The sequence below is a fragment of the Mandrillus leucophaeus genome, unplaced genomic scaffold (assembly GCF_000951045.1).
Source record: "Mandrillus leucophaeus isolate KB7577 unplaced genomic scaffold, Mleu.le_1.0 Scaffold119, whole genome shotgun sequence".
Taxonomy (NCBI): Eukaryota; Metazoa; Chordata; class Mammalia; order Primates; family Cercopithecidae; genus Mandrillus; species Mandrillus leucophaeus.
The window spans coordinates 3,138,282-3,155,814 of NW_012100209.1; the positions used below are offsets into that span (position 1 = coordinate 3,138,282).

The following is a 17,533-nucleotide window of genomic DNA, read 5'->3' on the forward strand; positions in this document are numbered from 1 at the left end:
TAACAATTTTTAGAAGGTCCTATTTAATTGGTTCCTCCTTTTCTTCCCTCCTCCCCACAACAGCTTATATAGCGCCATTACTTAATTCTATATACAAATTTGTAACTTTAAAAATACAGTCTTCGGTTAACATCAGGAACATATTATGCTGCATTTAGAGACCCTAAGTAAAATTAGAATCCCCGACAGAGAGGGCTACATAACAAGTTATAAATACAGTTTTGAACTCATATTTAAATGGAACTTCTATTACTTTGTACAGCTTTCAAATTAGAAGTTGAATAGAACAAGCCCCGGATAAAAAGCAGCAAGATTTTTCTTTTGAATTCAGTGCATGATTCTAGAAGTGCTTAAGTCAAATCTACTAGAGTCACCATTTATGCAAGCTATCATGACATTTGAGTTCATTATCATCTGGTTACATAAGTGCTCACTGTATTTGCCAAAAATAATCCTAAAATATGATTCTTAAAATAGAAAAAATATAGCTCTGTTGCAATGGGAAAATGATTAATACAAAAAAATCAATTTCTTAAAGTTAACATAAGGCAAATATAAATGATACAATATTATCATACACATGATACCAGTTTTATCTGAGGTGACTAAATCTTCATTTACATCTATTGTGTGATGCAGTTATTAAGAATGAGAAAAAGAAAATATCAATGTAAATCAGAAATCTTAGGAAAATCCAGTATCTTTAAAAAGTACTTCAAGGCCAAAACAAATGTGACCACTTATTAATAGAATTGCTTTGTTCCACATTTTATCAAAATAATAATAATGTTATATCCAACTAAAGAGTTATCACCAAGTGTCATATGTAAAGTTTAATTGGATCCTGGTTTGAAATAATCAGCTATAAAGAAATTTGGAGGTAACTTCAGAAATTTAAATATGGCTTGATTAGATGATATTGGGGAATTATTAATTTTACAATGATATTATGGATTTTTAGGAGAATGTCATTATCTGTAGGAGATACTTGAAGTATTTTCACGGTGATATGTCTGTAACATCCAAATGGTTCAGGAAAAAAAAGCACATATACATATACACACACACACATATATGCATGTATATGCATAACTAGCTGTATCTATACATAGGTATAGAGAAAACAAATGACAAAACATTAACAACTGCTGAATCTAAGTGGTAGATATACATGTGCTTACTGAACACGTTTTCGATTTTTCTGTTTTTAAAAATGTTCATAATAAAATTTGGGGGGGAAGTCATATCAGAGCACTTAAAGTTTGTAAGAGATAGTCTTTCTATGCACTGAATCAACTTAAAAGATACATAATCAAATAACTAGCAATGTTTGCATATACTCAATAATGACTGACATGATGAGCCAGAGGAATTTGTGAAATTGGCAAAAATATGATTTATTTACAGTATATGCAACTCAGCTCTTGTAACAAAAAAAGAACATTTTGTGTACAGAATATAGTGGGAATATTTTAAGATTAAGATTAGTCCTAGAGTATCTGAATATATAAATTCTGTGTTTTTGGACTTGTAAAGCTAAAATAAAATTTAAATTAGATCTGATATCTGATATGACTTACCATACACTACAGAATTTTTAAAGGGGGATATGGAGGCCAGGCACCGTGGCTCACACCTGTAATCCCACCTCTTTGGGAGGCCAAGGTGGTGGATCACACGGTCAGGAGTTCGAGACTAGCCTGGCCAACACAGTGAAACCCCGTCTCTACTAAAAATACAAAAAATTAGCCGGGTGTGGTGGCACGCGCATGTAGTTCCAGCTACTCAGGAAGCTGAGGCAGGAGAATCACTTGAACCCGGGAGGCGGAGACTCCAGCCTGGGTGACAGAGTGAGACTCTGTCTCAAAAAAACAAAGAGGGAGGGATATGGAAGAAGTTATCTAGACTGTTAGTACTGCTGGAAGATACTAGCTAAGAAGTTAAGGAGCCCAGAAAACAAAATCACCTATAAAGGTCTTGAGAATTCTAGGCAAATATTTATTGAATAAATTTATGAAGCAAATATATAACATGTAATAATATATGAAGGCCTTTATGTAAATTAATATTTTCAAAGCCCTGTGTACACTAAATATAAAATAGCCAAAAATCAGGTGAGCCTGAGAGACCTATAATTCACTGTGTATATTATGCTATATATGTACTGCACAATGAACAACAAAATGATCTTAATTCATTTCTGCATATTAGCTTTTAACTATAAATCATGTTCCAATCCCTGTGCAAATTGCATTTCAAAACGCCAGCCCTCAGTTATAATTATGTATAACTTGATTACAAATGGAAGCATTTGGCTATGACTTATTATGCATGCTTATTGCTACAAAAGAAATAAGCAAAGTTTTCTGTTTATTGTGCAAGAATTTTAATTAGATTTGCACACATCTCAAAAAATTCTATTGTGTGACTTCCAGGTCTTGGAGTTAGGTCAACAGGAGAAGAGTCAAGTGAGGTCACAGATGAGGTAAGAGAAACTTCTGAGGATTTTCCTTGAGCCTCAGCATCTGAATCACTCCTTTGGCAAGATCGATAGTTGCTAACTGATCCCGATCTCTGTGGAGTAGCAGTCCCTGATTTGGCTTCTGTAATTTCATCTGGGTAAAAAGAATTTCAATTTATTATAGTCTATGACCTTCTCCCAAAAAGTTTTGTAACAGTATTGTATTTGCTTCTTTAAGTGGGGCTGCTGGCCAGCTATCAAGAGCACGTTTATTCTAAATACCTTCTAAAATAGAATCAATGAGCCTGTATTAAACTATTCACCTTTTTTACATTCAGTATGTATTCTCAAGATGGCTAATCAAAGTTGGGTACAGTATAGCTACTCATCAGCTGCAATCCAAGGTTAAGAGCCCAGTAAACCAACAATCTAGGGATTAATAAATATTATTCTATAGCAATAAAATGTAATCCCTCTATACTAAAATCATAGAATCAATGCACTTCAAATTTGGAAGGTATACTCGAAACCATCTCATCCAACCCCTCACTTTATTGATAAGAAAACCAGAGAAGTGACTTGCCCAAGGTAACAAATGAACAAAAAGGTAAGTCTAGAACCCACCTCTCCCAATGCTCGGCTTAGTGCTTTTCACTTTCCACTTTCCCTTCATATTTCATTTAGTATTTCATAAAAGAGCAACAATTCCAATGAATAAAAATCAAAGAACAACTAAGGTTGGGAACACAATACAAAAACAAAAATGGGCATTCAACTGGTATACCCCAGTACTAGTAAAACTAAGGTTGCAAATTTGATCCAAATACAAGAAAAATAAAACACATTCTGTGTTTCAGATTTCCGACTGCATTAGTATATGTTAGCAGATACATACTACATAGACCTCAAGATAACCAGACAAACTGGTTTGGCCAACATATCATGCCTCAAACCTGTGTCTTTCTGCTACTATGTGTGTACTATCTTTTAGTTTATAAAGAAGAAAAAATTTCATAGGTGAACCTCATCTAATAATTCTATGCAACCTTCCATAAGCAAAGGTGATACTATATATATTGTTTTTTTAATATTTTGTAAAGACACAGTGTCACTATGTTGCTAAGGCTGGTCTCAAATTCCTGGGCTCAAGCAATCCTCCCACTTCAGCCTCCCAAAGTGCTGGGCTGTTTATAGGCATGAGCCACCACACCTATGCTCAACACTGTAGCTTAATGCAACTGAATTGGCCAATGAAGAAATGCCGTAACTTCATTCTTAACTGAAAATTTATTTAATAATAAATAAAAGCTTACAGAAGAGTCAATATTTATTTCTAAATAAAACATTTATCTTACCAAAATGAACTACACCAAGAAAACAAATGCAGCAGAAAACTATCACCTTAGGATCAGACTTTACCTGGCTTTAAGGATTTTACAAGATGATAATCTTAAAAGGACAATATGCTATAAGATTACAATAATAAGATTCATAAATGTTAATATTGCAAAGGCACAAGAAGTCACATTTTCTATTCCTTTGCAGTTGAATCACTAGGAACAAGTCAAGAAGCCTCAAAAGAATCAAAGAGTAAAATATCAAGTTAGTAACAATGTCTAATCTATGTTGTTTTGTGTGACGTACATACCATCAATACTACGGAAATCCAGTAGGTAAGTTCTACTATCCACCTGGTATAACTGTAGACTCATTTTGGAGTAAGTGCTTGTCACAGGATTCTTCCTTCGTACACGCAAATAATATGGGTTTACAACCTAGCACATGGTATAACAAAAACCAAGTCAAAAGTAATTCTTCTATAAAACATTTTATAGACTGTGGGTTTGCCAAATATGCTAATAATCAAAATGTTATCTCTTTCTTACCTTCCATTCATAATCCAATTGTTTAATTGCTCTACATACTTCTGCCATAATATCATTTGGACGACTTTGACTTCTAATTCCTAAATGCCATTTTGCTTTCCTTACACCTTGGTGTTTGGACTTCTGCGGATTTAATTCATCAAGGGTATGGCGTGCCCTTGGTGTTTCAGCAACCAAGAATGGTACTCTTTCAGGATGGGGCCGAGACAGGTGATGATCATCAAGAAAAGAATCAGGTGGGCTTGTCGCCAAATAGAAATCTTTGGCTTCATTCATTATTCTCCTGTTATCTATTATGAGATGGTATGCAACTGCCAAAGGATCCTGGTGATTTCTGTTATAAAGACAGCTGAGAACTTCCTCTTCTGAGCACTCAAACTTTTCACATACTTCTTTTAAGGCTTCATCGTCAATCATGGTTGAACTATATGATGGATCCTCAGGAAAGAGATACTTTGGAAGGTCCTGTTTAAACCATTCATGTTCCCTGAGAGAAAAAGGCAGGATCAGGAGAATGATTTTGAATACAGCTGAGACTGAAAGTAAGTTTGGGGAATTTAGAATATGACCTAATTTATACTTATACTCATACTGTATTACTGTCACTTTTTGCACTGAAATTTTCCTCTTCTAGCTCGCACTTCATTGTGTATGTTGAGGAAAATGCTCCAATCTCCCTCCAGTTTTAAGAGAGAGAATGCACTGATGTAGCAATGGGGGGAAAAAGTTATGGGACAAATGACAATCACAATGACAAAGAACAGCTTATTTCCAGCTTAGAAAGAGAACATATTAGGTAGCTTCATTATAATACTCTTTTGATATGTTAAGTGAAAATAATATAACAACAAAAATAGTAGACAACTATTGAGTACTTACTATATGCTAAGTTTTATGCTAAACACTTCATATACATTATCTCCCCTCATCATCGAAACAATTACATGAAGATAATATCTCTTTGTTTTAAATGAAGGAACTGAGGTTAAAAAAAAAAAAAATCTACGAACATGCTCAAGGTCACAAAGACAGTAAGTGACAGAACCAGGATTACAACCCAGTTCTATGTGACTGGAAAGGCCATACCCTGAATGATTTCCTATTCTAATTCCCTAACTTCATATATTTAAGAATATGTTTGACGTGAACTATGTCAAACACTTTGCTAAAACTAAATAAAATCCAGAGGAGAAAAAAAAAAAAAAAGAACAATGGTTATCTTCTGGGTCATGGGATTAAAGATAATTTTTATTCTCTTCTCTATTTTTGTTGGTGTTTTTCTAAGTCTTTAATTGTCATGTATTACATTTTAATTGGAAAAAAATAGGTAAAACACAAGCAAAAACATTTCTTACCTAGATATCTTAAAATATAAATTTTAGAGAATGATTTGTCCTTTCCCTTTGGTGATAAAATCATGCCCTGCCATTGATGGTCTCTTTTTTAGCTAGTCTAAAACATGTGTAGTAAGTGGAAAGTAATCAAGCTTCAAGTTCCACATATAATCTTTCCTTCTTCTTCATTACACTAATGCTTTCGTATTTACTATTCCTAGATCCATATCTGATTTCTTTCTTCCCTCTCAGATAAATGTGCAGTCTAGCCATTAGAAGACCAAAAGAGACCAAAATTTCCATAGGGGGTAAAAAAAAAAAAAAAAAAAAAAGGAGAAACAAAGCTTGCAGTAAAATTGTTTAAGTCTTCATCAGAAATGGCTCACCCAAATTTGAGAAGAAAATTTGTCATCATCATTTTTGTCTAATTTAAACTATTAGGTTGAACCAGATGAAACTGGTAATACTGACTTTTACCTACAAAATAGGAATTTTGCATGTAATTCAATGTATACTACCAGGAAAAATATGTCAATTAAATTAAAATTTTCTCATTCCTTGGGATTAAAAAAAAATACAATAATTCATGAGATAAGAAATCAAATAGCAACCCACAAATTTACTACTGAAAAGTATTAATCCTAACGCCAGGCATACTGGCTCACACCTGTAATCCCAACACTGTGAGGGAAAGGCACAAGGATCACTTGAGGCCAGAAGTTCAAGACCAGCCTGGGCAAAAATAGCGAGACCCTGTCACTCCAAACAAAAACAAAAAACAAAACACAATAACAAAAAGCAGCCAGGCGTGATGGTGGATGCCTATATTCTCAGCTACTAGGGAGGCTAAAGTGGGAGGATCACTTGACCCAGGAGTTACAGGCTACAGTGAGCTATGATCACAACACTGCACTCCAGCCTGGGTGACAGAGCAAGACCTTGTCTCAAAAATAAATAAATAAATAAAAATAAAAGATATACATATATATGGAGTCTCTCTATGTTATCCACGCTGGTCTCAAACTCTTGAGCTCACATGATCTTCCCTCAGCCTCCCAAAGTGCTGGAAGTACAAGTGTGAGCCACCGCACCAGCCTTTCATTAGCTTTTTTATTAATTTAAAAAGTAATATAATGTTCACTGTAAACATTTCAAAACAAAGATGTGTAAGTAAAAAGTGAAAGCCCTCCCTCTTACTATTCTTACTTCCCTAAGGTAATCAGTTTACTATGTATTTTTAATAACAAAATAACATAAATGTGTCTCTACACTCTATTTTTTCACATAAAAACAGGATTATACTGTATATTCTGTTCTGCAACTTTTTTTTTCACATAACTTTTATCATGGATACTATTAGATCTGATAACTTCCAAATTGCTTTATTACCTGATATCTTTGATTGTGGCCCTCTTCATGGGATCCACCTGCAGCATATGTTTCAAAAGGCTAATGACAGAAGGATTTAAATATTGAGGGGTATAGAAGATCCCATCACATATCTTCTTAAAAAGAGTTGGCACATGGTCATCATCAAATGGAAGGGTTCCACATAATAAAGCATAGAGAATAACCCCACTGCTCCATATATCTACCTCTGGGCCTGCATACAATCTGTAACAGGAAATAACAATTGGATTAAGGAATCATTTTAACCTAAGGATCAGTTAATCAAAAATTTCAAATATGGATATTTCATAAAGAATTCATAAGCAGAATATGGTTTTTATAGCCACTACTACATGTTACACATAAAGTTAATTCCATTAGTATTATCTTTGAAAACAAAAGTCAAGAAGTTTTGTAAATTACACACCATGGCTAAAATTCTGTTCTACTATTTACTATGGCCCTGATTGGATCTGACAATAGGGCCAAACCTTGAACAAACATATCACTATTCAATTTAAAACCATTGGTTTTTGTTACAGAGGAGAGATTAAGTGATATTTCATCGACTGAGAATGTTCTTTAGTAATGGACTCTGAACCCACAATCCCAATAACGCAAGACCCCTTACACCAAGGTGAAAGGATCCTGAGGCTATGAAAGAAAGCCAGGCAAACTGGTTCACAGATTTTTTAAATCTCATTTGCAGTGCAGTGTAGTTAACCGCAGACTAGTTAGATCACCCATTCAAAGTTTGGATTCAGGAAAAGGATTTCTTTAAAGTTATGTATTGCTGAACTGATCGATAAATATTATTTTGAAAGTAAAAGTTCTCATACACCAAGAGCTTGAAGAAAGACCTTATCCAAACTAGAAAAACTAAATTTCAGTAACAGCCCATTGCATATATGCACAGTTATAACACTTTTTTTAAATTTAAATAACACTTTCCACAGTCTCCATGTCCTGAATTGTTTTATTCCTAAAAGAATTAAGACAGACAACACAATTTTTTAAAAATATTTAAAAGAATTTTTGACATTAATATTTAAAAAAAGATGAAACTTGACAAATCTAAAATTAGGTACTCCTGCCTTACTCATAGCCATGTTTTTACACAGATCTCATTTCTTTGAGCAGTCTAGGCCAACAAGCTTATGAAAACAGAAAGAAAACAGTATTTCTGCATTCTGAGTTAATCAAGATGGGAAACATTCACACAAATAAGCATGGTTTGGAAGAAAAGTTATTAAAAGTTCATTACAAAACTAGCAAACTTCAGCTTCTGTTTTCAATTTCAGTAGTATAGTGAAGGACAAAGAGTTACTCTTAAAAATATTAAATTCTCCTGTTTTCCAAACTATTCAAAAAGCGACACTATACAAATATCTTCATGTTCTCAATGCTGGTAATTAGTAAATTGAGAGGTTAAAATTCTTATAATATTGCAGTCTCTAAAAGGTTTAAAGAACAAAGATTCAACATAAATGAAGTTTAAAGATTACTTCAGCCCAATTCCCCAAGACATTTTATCATGAAACATAAAGGTACTACAAAATGCCATCTATGTAAAAAATGAAAGCTACACATTACATGTTTGATTTTTCCTCTAAGTAAATAGTAATCCTTTTCTAACTACTAGATATGTTTGCATTATTCAAGTTTCCAGTGTCTTACCTACTTTTTAAACACCCTAGGTTTTAAACTTTCCATTTCTTCCACCTGGGAAAAAAATTAATGTACTGTCTTCTAACAACTTTAATATAATGTTGACTTGTAGTCCTTAACCCTCATTCACATATAAATGTGGTTAAGAATAAGCCTTATTTTTCTTTCTTTTCATTAGAATTAACTATGACACTATAGACTGACAGAATCTAGGATAAAAAGACAATTTCAAATGTATTGAGGGTGGTGGGGTATCAAATACTACCTTCCTGAAATTACTTCTGGTGCAGCATAGTTGGGTGAGCCACAACTTGTTCTTAAAAATTCACCATCTGACATCATGTTTGAAAGACCTGAAAGTGCACAAAATCAGCTACTCAAAAGATTTCCCAAAGACAAAAATTAAAACCCCATTAAACAGTAAAATTGAGTTTGCATTAAAAATGACAAATCATCATTTTGTTATTTGCTTCAACAAAATCCTATGGTCTATTGTAGCCAAATATTCTGCCATTATGCCCTAAAATGTGTAATCTATTTCAACATTTAAAGTTAGTGCACTGTTAGAGTTTAATGCAAATATTAAGCTGTTGGTTATTTTGCTTATTAGAAAAAACTTGGCATGTTTAAGTTTTATTAATACAGAAATTACTAGGGAAAATAATCTATAACAGATGAATAGAAGGATTAAAATTCAAAGTTCCTATTAATCCTGTTCTGATTCTTTAAAAAATTTTTTTTAAAAAAGCCAGTAATTTTGAATTTCAAAGTTCCCTCATAGTTTTACTCCAAAAAGAAACCGTTGCTCCCTCAAAAATGCACCCTATAAAAATAATCAACTGAGGAATAAGAAATTCAAATAATTAAGCCAATTACTATTAAAAAAAGAAAAGAAAAAAGAAAGAAACACCAAAACAACCAGCTCAGGTTTGGTTGGCATTTTTCAGTTAATATCTAAACGTTTAAGTAGATATAGGTGTAAATATAGATATATAGATGTAGTCAAAACTAAGGAAAATATAAGAATGTTCTCTGGGCCAGACATGGTGGCTCACACCTGTAATCCCAGCACTTTGGGAGACCAAGACAGGCAGATCACTTGGGCTCAGGAGTTCGAGTCCACCTGGCCAACATAATGAAGCCCCATCTCTACCAAAAATACAAAAAAAAAAAAAAAATGTAGCTGGGTGTGGTGGCACGCATCTGTGGTCCCAGCTACTTGGGAGGCTAAGGTGGGAGAATCACTTGAGCCTGGAAGGCGGAGGCTGAAGTGAGCAGAGATCACACCACTGCACTCCAGTCTGGGTGACAGAGTGAGACTCTGTCTCAAAACAAAAAACAAACAAAAAAAATTTATCTGATTTGAACTAAAACCAACCTAAAGAAAAGAAGTGCAGAGATTCCTTTTTCACTTAGGTTTAGTAAGGTCAATGGCAATTTATATAGGAAATACAGAAAAAACAAACTTTTTTTTTTTTTTTTTTTGAGACCATGTCACACTCTGTCGCCCAGGCTGGAGTACAGTGGCACACTCTCGACTCACTGCAACCTCCACCTCCTGGGTTCCAGCAGTTCTTCTGCCTTAGCCTCCCAGGTAGCTGGGACTATAGGCGTGTACCGCCATGCCTGGGTAATTTTGTATTTTTAGTAGAAACGGGGTTTCACCATGTTGGCCAGGCTGGTCTCAAACTCCTGACCTCAGGTGATCCGCCCGCCTTGGCCTCCCAAAATGCTGGGATTACAAGCGTGAGCCATCATGCCCAGTCAAAATAAATTCATTTTTAACAATCAAAATGTTCTTTAAACAAATTATAATTTACTATCATTTAAAACATTTTAAAATAATTTTTAAATAAATTTTTTTAATTAAAAAACTGTTTTAAATAACTTTAAATAATTATAATTCACATAGTTCACTTCTGGCTTTCAAAGTTTTAAATAATTTTATCCCACTCACTTTCCTTCTTCTCCATACTTGATTCTTTTGAACATACTGGAAATAAAGCGGCTACCTTCTCTTCACAAATAATACTCTCTTTTTGAATAGTCTCTCTAATGCTACCAACTTAAGTTGTTTAAAATTTAATTTTAAAGATATTTAAAGAGCCAGGTGCAGTGGTGCATGCCTGTAATCCCCATACTTTGGGAAGCTGTGGCAGGAGGATCACTTGAGGCCAGGAGTTCGAGAGAAGCCTGGACAACATAGTGAGAACCCGTCTCTACAAAAATACAAAAGTTAGCCTGGCATGGTAGTGCAGACCTGCAGTCCCAGCTACTCAGGGGGCTGAGGCAGGAGGGTCGCCTGGCCCAGCAGTTTGGGGCTGCATTGAGCTATGATCACGTCACTGCCCTCCAGTCTGGGCAACAAAGCGAAACTCTGTCTCTATAAAATAATAGTAATAGTAATAAAGGCATTTAAACCTAAGAAAAGATGATTTCTTAGCTTTTCTTATTTTTGTATGTTCATAGACAAAATAGAATACTTTGACATATTCAGTCTATTACTTTATGTAATCTTTTACAGTTATCTGAAGAATTCTATATAGGTTCATTGAAACTATAAGAACATTAGAAATGAACGTAAGAAATTATAAAATTATCCTTACCAAAATCGGCTATCTTTGCATTCATGTGTGCATCAAGCAGGACATTTTCAGGTTTCAAATCTCTATGGACTACCATATGCCTGTGACAATAATCCACACCAGAAAGGATCTGTTGGAACAGACGTCGACTTTCTTTTTCATCCAGCTAAGAAAAGTAGAGAGGCATTTTAAAGGTGTGTCTTTCAAAGTAAATTGCCCTATATATAATTCTCCAACATATAAAATTGTCAAAATACATGAAAATCTTCCAAATGAACTTATGAGATACTTTTGACAGGAGGAGGAGATACCTGTAGCACAAAACAGAAATGCTAAGATGGTCTTGGAACCCAAATCAGTAACTCAAGTTTCTAATATTATCATTTGCATATGACTACATTGTAACAGCTTGCCTTCCTCTACATCTCATGAGTTATTTCAAATAATTTCAATATCTACTTGAAATGTGGCATATTTTCTTTTATAAGCTGGAAATGTTTAATTTTTCATTCTTATAACAAATATTTGCTAAATACCTTCAATGTGCTACACATTGTTTTAGACATTCATTACACAGCAATGAATAAAACAAAGGCCCTAATCTAGTTGATGAAAATAGACTAATAAATATAGTCTGAAGGAGTGATACTGTTTTGAAGAAAAACAAAGCAAAATATGGGTACAGTGAGTGACAGTGGGGTGGGGGATACTATTTTAGACCATGAGGAAGTAATATTTAAGCACTATTCATAAATCAGCATGCAACTATGTTGCTATATGTCCCAAAATATAAGATATTTTAACAAGAAATACCTTAATTAATTAAACCTTAATATCATAGCATTTTATGTTTAATATGCTTGCTGGAAAAAAAAATCTTATGTAGCAACTACCTTTTTGTTTTTGTTTTTGTTTGTTTTTGGTTTTTAAATTTATATTTTGAGACCCAGTCTCATTCTGTTACCAAGGCTGGAGTTCAGTAGTGCCATCACGGCTCACTGCAACCTCCACTTCCCTGGGCTCCAGCAATCCTCCCAACCCAGCCTCCTAAGTAGTTGGGACCACAGATGCATGCCACCAAGCCCGCTAATTTTTGTATTTCTGATACAGACAAGACTTTGCCATGTTGCCCAAGCTGGTCTCGAACTCCTGAGGCCATCTACCGCCTCAACATCCCCAAGTGCTGAGGATTACAGGCATGTGCCACTGCATGCAGCCTGAAGTATTTTTTTTAAACTTCTCTATGTATCCATATATTCTTATCACTTTTTTCAACATAAGTGACAATCATTACTTGGATATGCCTGCTCCCAAGAAGTCATATTTAATAAATAAGCTATAAATCCTCTAAGCGAAGGACTCCAATATGCAATTCTCTAACACAGGTCACAAGTTAGCATTCTAAAACCAGACTTACACCTTAAAGGGCATGGATAATCTGGGAGAAAAGACAAATCAGTAATTTATTTTGAAAAAAGAAAGTATTATAAGATACCATTCCTCTAGAAAAATATTAATCCTTTGGCAATCTAATACTTTTATTTCTAGAAGATTTGTAAGTTCATGGAAGAAAAAAAGAGTATCTGTTCAAATATGAAAAAGTAGGAGAAAACTTGATTAAACAAAATATAAAAAGTAAAATAACTAGGCAGACTACGAAAATGAAAATTATACTGTATTCATAACAAGTACAATTACAAAGGATGGAGAAAGGGATGTCTATCAAGAAAGATTAGAAAAGTCAAAATACATTTCCAATTAAACATAGCAGATTAAATCTTTTGTCTCCAACTCTTGAAACATCACTAAAATGACATCAGCAATAAAAGAGGTATATAAAGACAAAAAGAACAAAAGAGACAGCAGTACTCAAGAGGAGTCACCAAAGAGGACAATAGATGAACAGTAATAAAGACTAAGCCTACAAGAGAAAGCTGAAACCTAAGCCTACAGGGGTAGAAACCAGGAAAAAATAAACGTCTGCACACAAAGCCCTGGGAAGCCTCAGAAATTGGAAACATAGGGAACTGCTCAAGGTAGAAGTGAGAGCTGAGCTGAAAACAGGACAAGTGCTTGAAGAAAGAAGCTTTTAAACTCACCCCTATTGGGAAATAAGACCTATAATTTAGTAAGGCTGAACCAGCTCTGCTCTCAAGGACACCATGGCAGGGATAAGGCATCCTAAGGAAAACATGGGGGCTAAGAGAAAGTCAACATACTAACTATTGAGACTTGCATCTCTTTTCCCCACTCAGCTCCTGCAGCACTGGCAGTTAAGCTAAGGCCTTTAAGGAAATGGGAAGGTTTCTTCTAGAGCAAATATCTGATCCAAGAAAACATATTTGTTGTTATTAACATTTGGTGTACAGTAATAAAATAGACAAGTCCTACGTATTCAAGCTATGGGAAAAGCCAGCAATCAATAAGTTCCACCCACATAAGCCTGGCATTTAGTACCTCATTCTTAAATATTTAGTGGACAGCCAAGAATCACCAAATGTCTGAAAAAGGGCCATGCGTCAAAGACAAAAATGAATAAAATGAACAGAAAAAAATGGGGAGCAGAGAGCACAGAAGGTACAGAACAAGATGGAACGGAGGAAAACTTGTTTTAAAATGCCATCCTCAGACTAGGTTATTACATCTGTGAGGCAAATAACAGCAGACTAAAGAAATGAAAATTTCAGAAAATAAGAAACTTTTGAAATAGAAAATATGGGTACTGAAATTTTAATATTCAACTGGTAAAACTGAAGAAACACCCACAAGGTAAAACCAATAAATAAACAACAGAAAAGATAAGAAAAAAATATATCAATTGTGCCTGTTTCCCATTTCTCCAGGCAGAACTTTTGTTTGTTTGTTTGTTTTGGTAAGGAGAAGCAGGAGTAAAGAAGGGGAGTACCTGAAATAGAAATGAATCATATTAAGAAATAGTAAAATCAAAATTAACTTGGTTAATAAGTTTGATTTTGTTGAAAGTAAACAGACATGCTATATAGAACAAATTAATGAGTAATGTAAATAACTTAAGATTGGGAGTGAGACAAGCTTTCTTTTCAGGGCTAGATACAGCTCTCCCACAAAGGGGCTTTTGCATACCACATAACCTGGGTATGAGAAAAAGTATGGGCAGAGGGCAGTGTTGAGTTTTTGTATCTGTAACTTAAGGTAGTGTTCAAAATGTCCTGTAAAATTCCTGCCACCTCTAAATTCTTTGTATCTAATTCCTACCTCCTGTTTTTACTACTCTAGGTACATCAGATTTCTGAAACCAAAACATGAATGCAATTTAAATGTGGCTAGAATTGACTAGCAAGGCCTAGATCTTTAAGTAATAATATATTTTGTAAGGATTAATTACATTAAGATACATATACAAAGTGTTTGTATACTCTGGAAGCATAAGTCTGAGGATTATGAGTTCTGGGACTCAAGGCAATTCTGTTATTAATAATTCACATTACTGTAAGCAAACATGTAAGCCATGAGGCTCAGTATCCACATCTGTATAAGCAGGCTAAGGAGATAATCTTGAAGATCCTTTCTAGTTCTAAACAGTTTATGATTCTAAACGAATACATGACTAAGGGAACTGGTTACTAAATAGACCTCTTAAAATTGCTTGCTGACATTTTGATGCTAGTAAAGGATAAAGGGGAGTTACAAAATACACAAAGAATTAAATCAGAACAGCTTACCCTTCCATTCTTACAGATATAATCAAATAGCTCTCCTCCTGAGACATATTCCATCACCATGAAAATATCAGATGGTGTACTGATGACCTGGTACCTGGTGAGAGAAAACATTGTCTACGAATATTAAAACACGTATATTCATTCATTCAATAAATATTTACTAAGCACCTATAGTATACCAGGTACTATGCTAGGAGCTGGGAAAAGTGCAAGAAAAAAATTCTCTGCTCTCATGGAGTTCATGTTCCAGGAACCAGGAAACAGACACTAAATAAATAAGCAATATCTCAGGTGGTGGAACATGCTATGAAGAAAAATTAAAAAAAATTGAGGGGAATCTTTGTATACAGAGTACTCAAGGAAGGCCTCTAATAAAGTAACATTTGAGCTGAGCCTAAAAGAAGAATGGGAACAAATTATGTAATTAGGAGGAAAGTGAACCCAGGAGAGGGAATAACAACTGCAAAAGTCCCCAAGTAGAAGCCTGCTTGGCATGTTCAAGGAATATTAAGAGAGAAATCGGATGTAGAGTCAAAGGTGTTAACTGCAGGCCAGAGGACACAGAATTTTACAAGCCATGATAAGGCTTTGGCTTTTACTCCAAGGAAGATGAAAAGCTATCATACGTTTTAAGCAGTCATGTGATCTGGCATATTAAAAGGAAAACTATGGCAGCAGTGTGAAGAATTAACTGTCAACAGTAAAGGGAGACACAGGAGGTTACTTCAGGATTTCATGAGACAGATGAAGGTGGCTGAGACCAGGTTGACGGTGGTAAAGGAACTGGGAAGCAGTCACATCCTAGCTTGATTGTGAACGAAGAAATGAAATGGATGGTAGAAAGTGAAAGAAACAGGGAAGTTAAAAATGGTTCCTAAGTTTTAGCCCTGGGTAACTGGCTATTAGCCAAGATGGTGCAAACTGTGGGAAGAGCAGGTTTGGGAGAGTAATAAAGAGTTCATTTTGGGCCGGGTTGAGTTTTAAATGCCTTGCGAATATACAAATGGAAATGTAAAGTCAGCAGTGAACATATGAGTCTGGTGTAAGAAGAGATCTTAAAGCAAGAGATGTACATTTAGGGGTGGTCAGCATATGGATGGTATTTAAAACCACAGCACTCAACAAATGAGAAGAGGTGAGAGTGAAACAAATTTGAGTTAGCCAGTTCAGCAGAAAACCTAAGCAGCTTTAAGTTATTGCCTGCATAACAAAGCAGAAGCTGAGCAGAAAATGTATTATTTGTAGACTCTACAACTGGCAACTGTAAAACAACACTAAGATTACTGCCCTTTTGAAATACTGGATTCCTGAAATTTTGTTATCTGTATGGTCAGGTATAAGCAGGATGGGGAAAAACCCTTTCTACTACCACATTCTCGCTAGTGAGGCTAACTGACATCATGTGGGCATTTGGAGGTCAAGAGTTTTTACTAGCAGATCATTGTTGGTTTTACAGCAAGCAGTGGGGCACTAAACATTATCAGAAGGGCATCTTTCCAGAAGACCGGAAAGAATGAGAAGATAACAGCTGATAAGCACAAGGGCAAAACATGAACATAGGCTTAAATGACCATCAGTGGGGTTAGAAAAATACATGAACGGGAAGAAACTTTTTTTGTTTGTTTGTTCGAGACAGAGTTTCGCTTTTGTTGCCCAAGCTGGAGTGCAATGGCATGATCTCAGCTCAATGCAACCTCCACCTCCCAGGTTCAAGCCATTCTCCAGCCTCAGCCTCCCGAGTAGCTGGGATGACAGGCACCCACCACCATGAGCAGCTAATTTTTGTATTTTTAGTGGAGACAGGGTTTCACCATGTTGGCCGGCTGGTCTCGTACTCCTGACCTCAGGTGATCCGCCTGCCTCAGCCTCCACTTTGTAATTCCAAAGTGCTGGAATTACAGGTGTGAGCCACTGCACACGGCCTAGGGAGAAACTTTTCAAAACCCTCAGGAAACAAAAAGAAGTGTCACTCATTTTTCTCGCTTGTCACATTAAGTAGGTTAACAAAAAAGATGAAAAGATAACTGGACTATATTTAATATAAACAGAGCTTACAGTTTAATTATATGAGGATGCCTGAAAAGCTTGAGGTTCTGAATTTCTCTGCGGATTTTTCCTACCACATCAAGGCTCCGAATCTTCTGTCGATTGAGTATCTTCACAGCAACTTTATGCCCAGTCAATTCATGCTTGCCAACTGTAAAAGAAGTAGTTTTAATAAATTAGTACTATGATTAATAATATATTTACATATATTCTGGCCAGGTGCAGTGGTTCACACCTGTAATCACAGCACTTTGGGAGGCCAAGGCAGGTAGATGACTTGAGGTCAGGAGTTCGAAACCAGTCTGGCCAACATGGCAAAACCCCATCTCTACTAAAAAATACAAAAATTAATGGCCGGGCATGGTGGCTTATGCCTGTAATCCCAGCACTTTGGGAGGCCAAGGCGGGCAGATCACCTGAGATCAGGAGTTCGAGACCAGCCTGGCTAACATGGTAAAACCCC

The 17,533-nt window shown here is 35.3% G+C and overlaps 1 protein-coding gene and 1 long non-coding RNA gene across 2 annotated transcripts in view; one reads left to right on the forward strand and one right to left on the reverse strand.

Moving 5' to 3' along the window:
• Positions 1-17,533, forward strand: part of LOC105529219 — a 34,711-nt gene that overhangs the window by 4,378 nt on the left and 12,800 nt on the right. The window contains exons 2-3 of the long non-coding RNA XR_001004475.1: positions 2,436-2,485; positions 4,007-4,063. This is a non-coding gene — a long non-coding RNA (uncharacterized LOC105529219). The remainder of the gene's footprint in view (positions 1-2,435; positions 2,486-4,006; positions 4,064-17,533) is intronic.
• Positions 1,982-17,533, reverse strand: part of PRKAA1 (protein kinase, AMP-activated, alpha 1 catalytic subunit) — a 41,336-nt gene continuing 25,784 nt past the window's right edge. Inside the window, exons 2-9 of the mRNA XM_011966306.1 lie at positions 17,080-17,221; positions 15,025-15,118; positions 11,345-11,489; positions 9,004-9,091; positions 7,071-7,295; positions 4,348-4,834; positions 4,110-4,236; positions 1,982-2,615 (exon numbers count right to left, since the gene is read on the reverse strand). Of these exons, the coding sequence (XP_011821696.1) occupies positions 2,371-2,615; positions 4,110-4,236; positions 4,348-4,834; positions 7,071-7,295; positions 9,004-9,091; positions 11,345-11,489; positions 15,025-15,118; positions 17,080-17,221 (1,553 nt within the window). The 3' untranslated portion in view covers positions 1,982-2,370. The remainder of the gene's footprint in view (positions 2,616-4,109; positions 4,237-4,347; positions 4,835-7,070; positions 7,296-9,003; positions 9,092-11,344; positions 11,490-15,024; positions 15,119-17,079; positions 17,222-17,533) is intronic.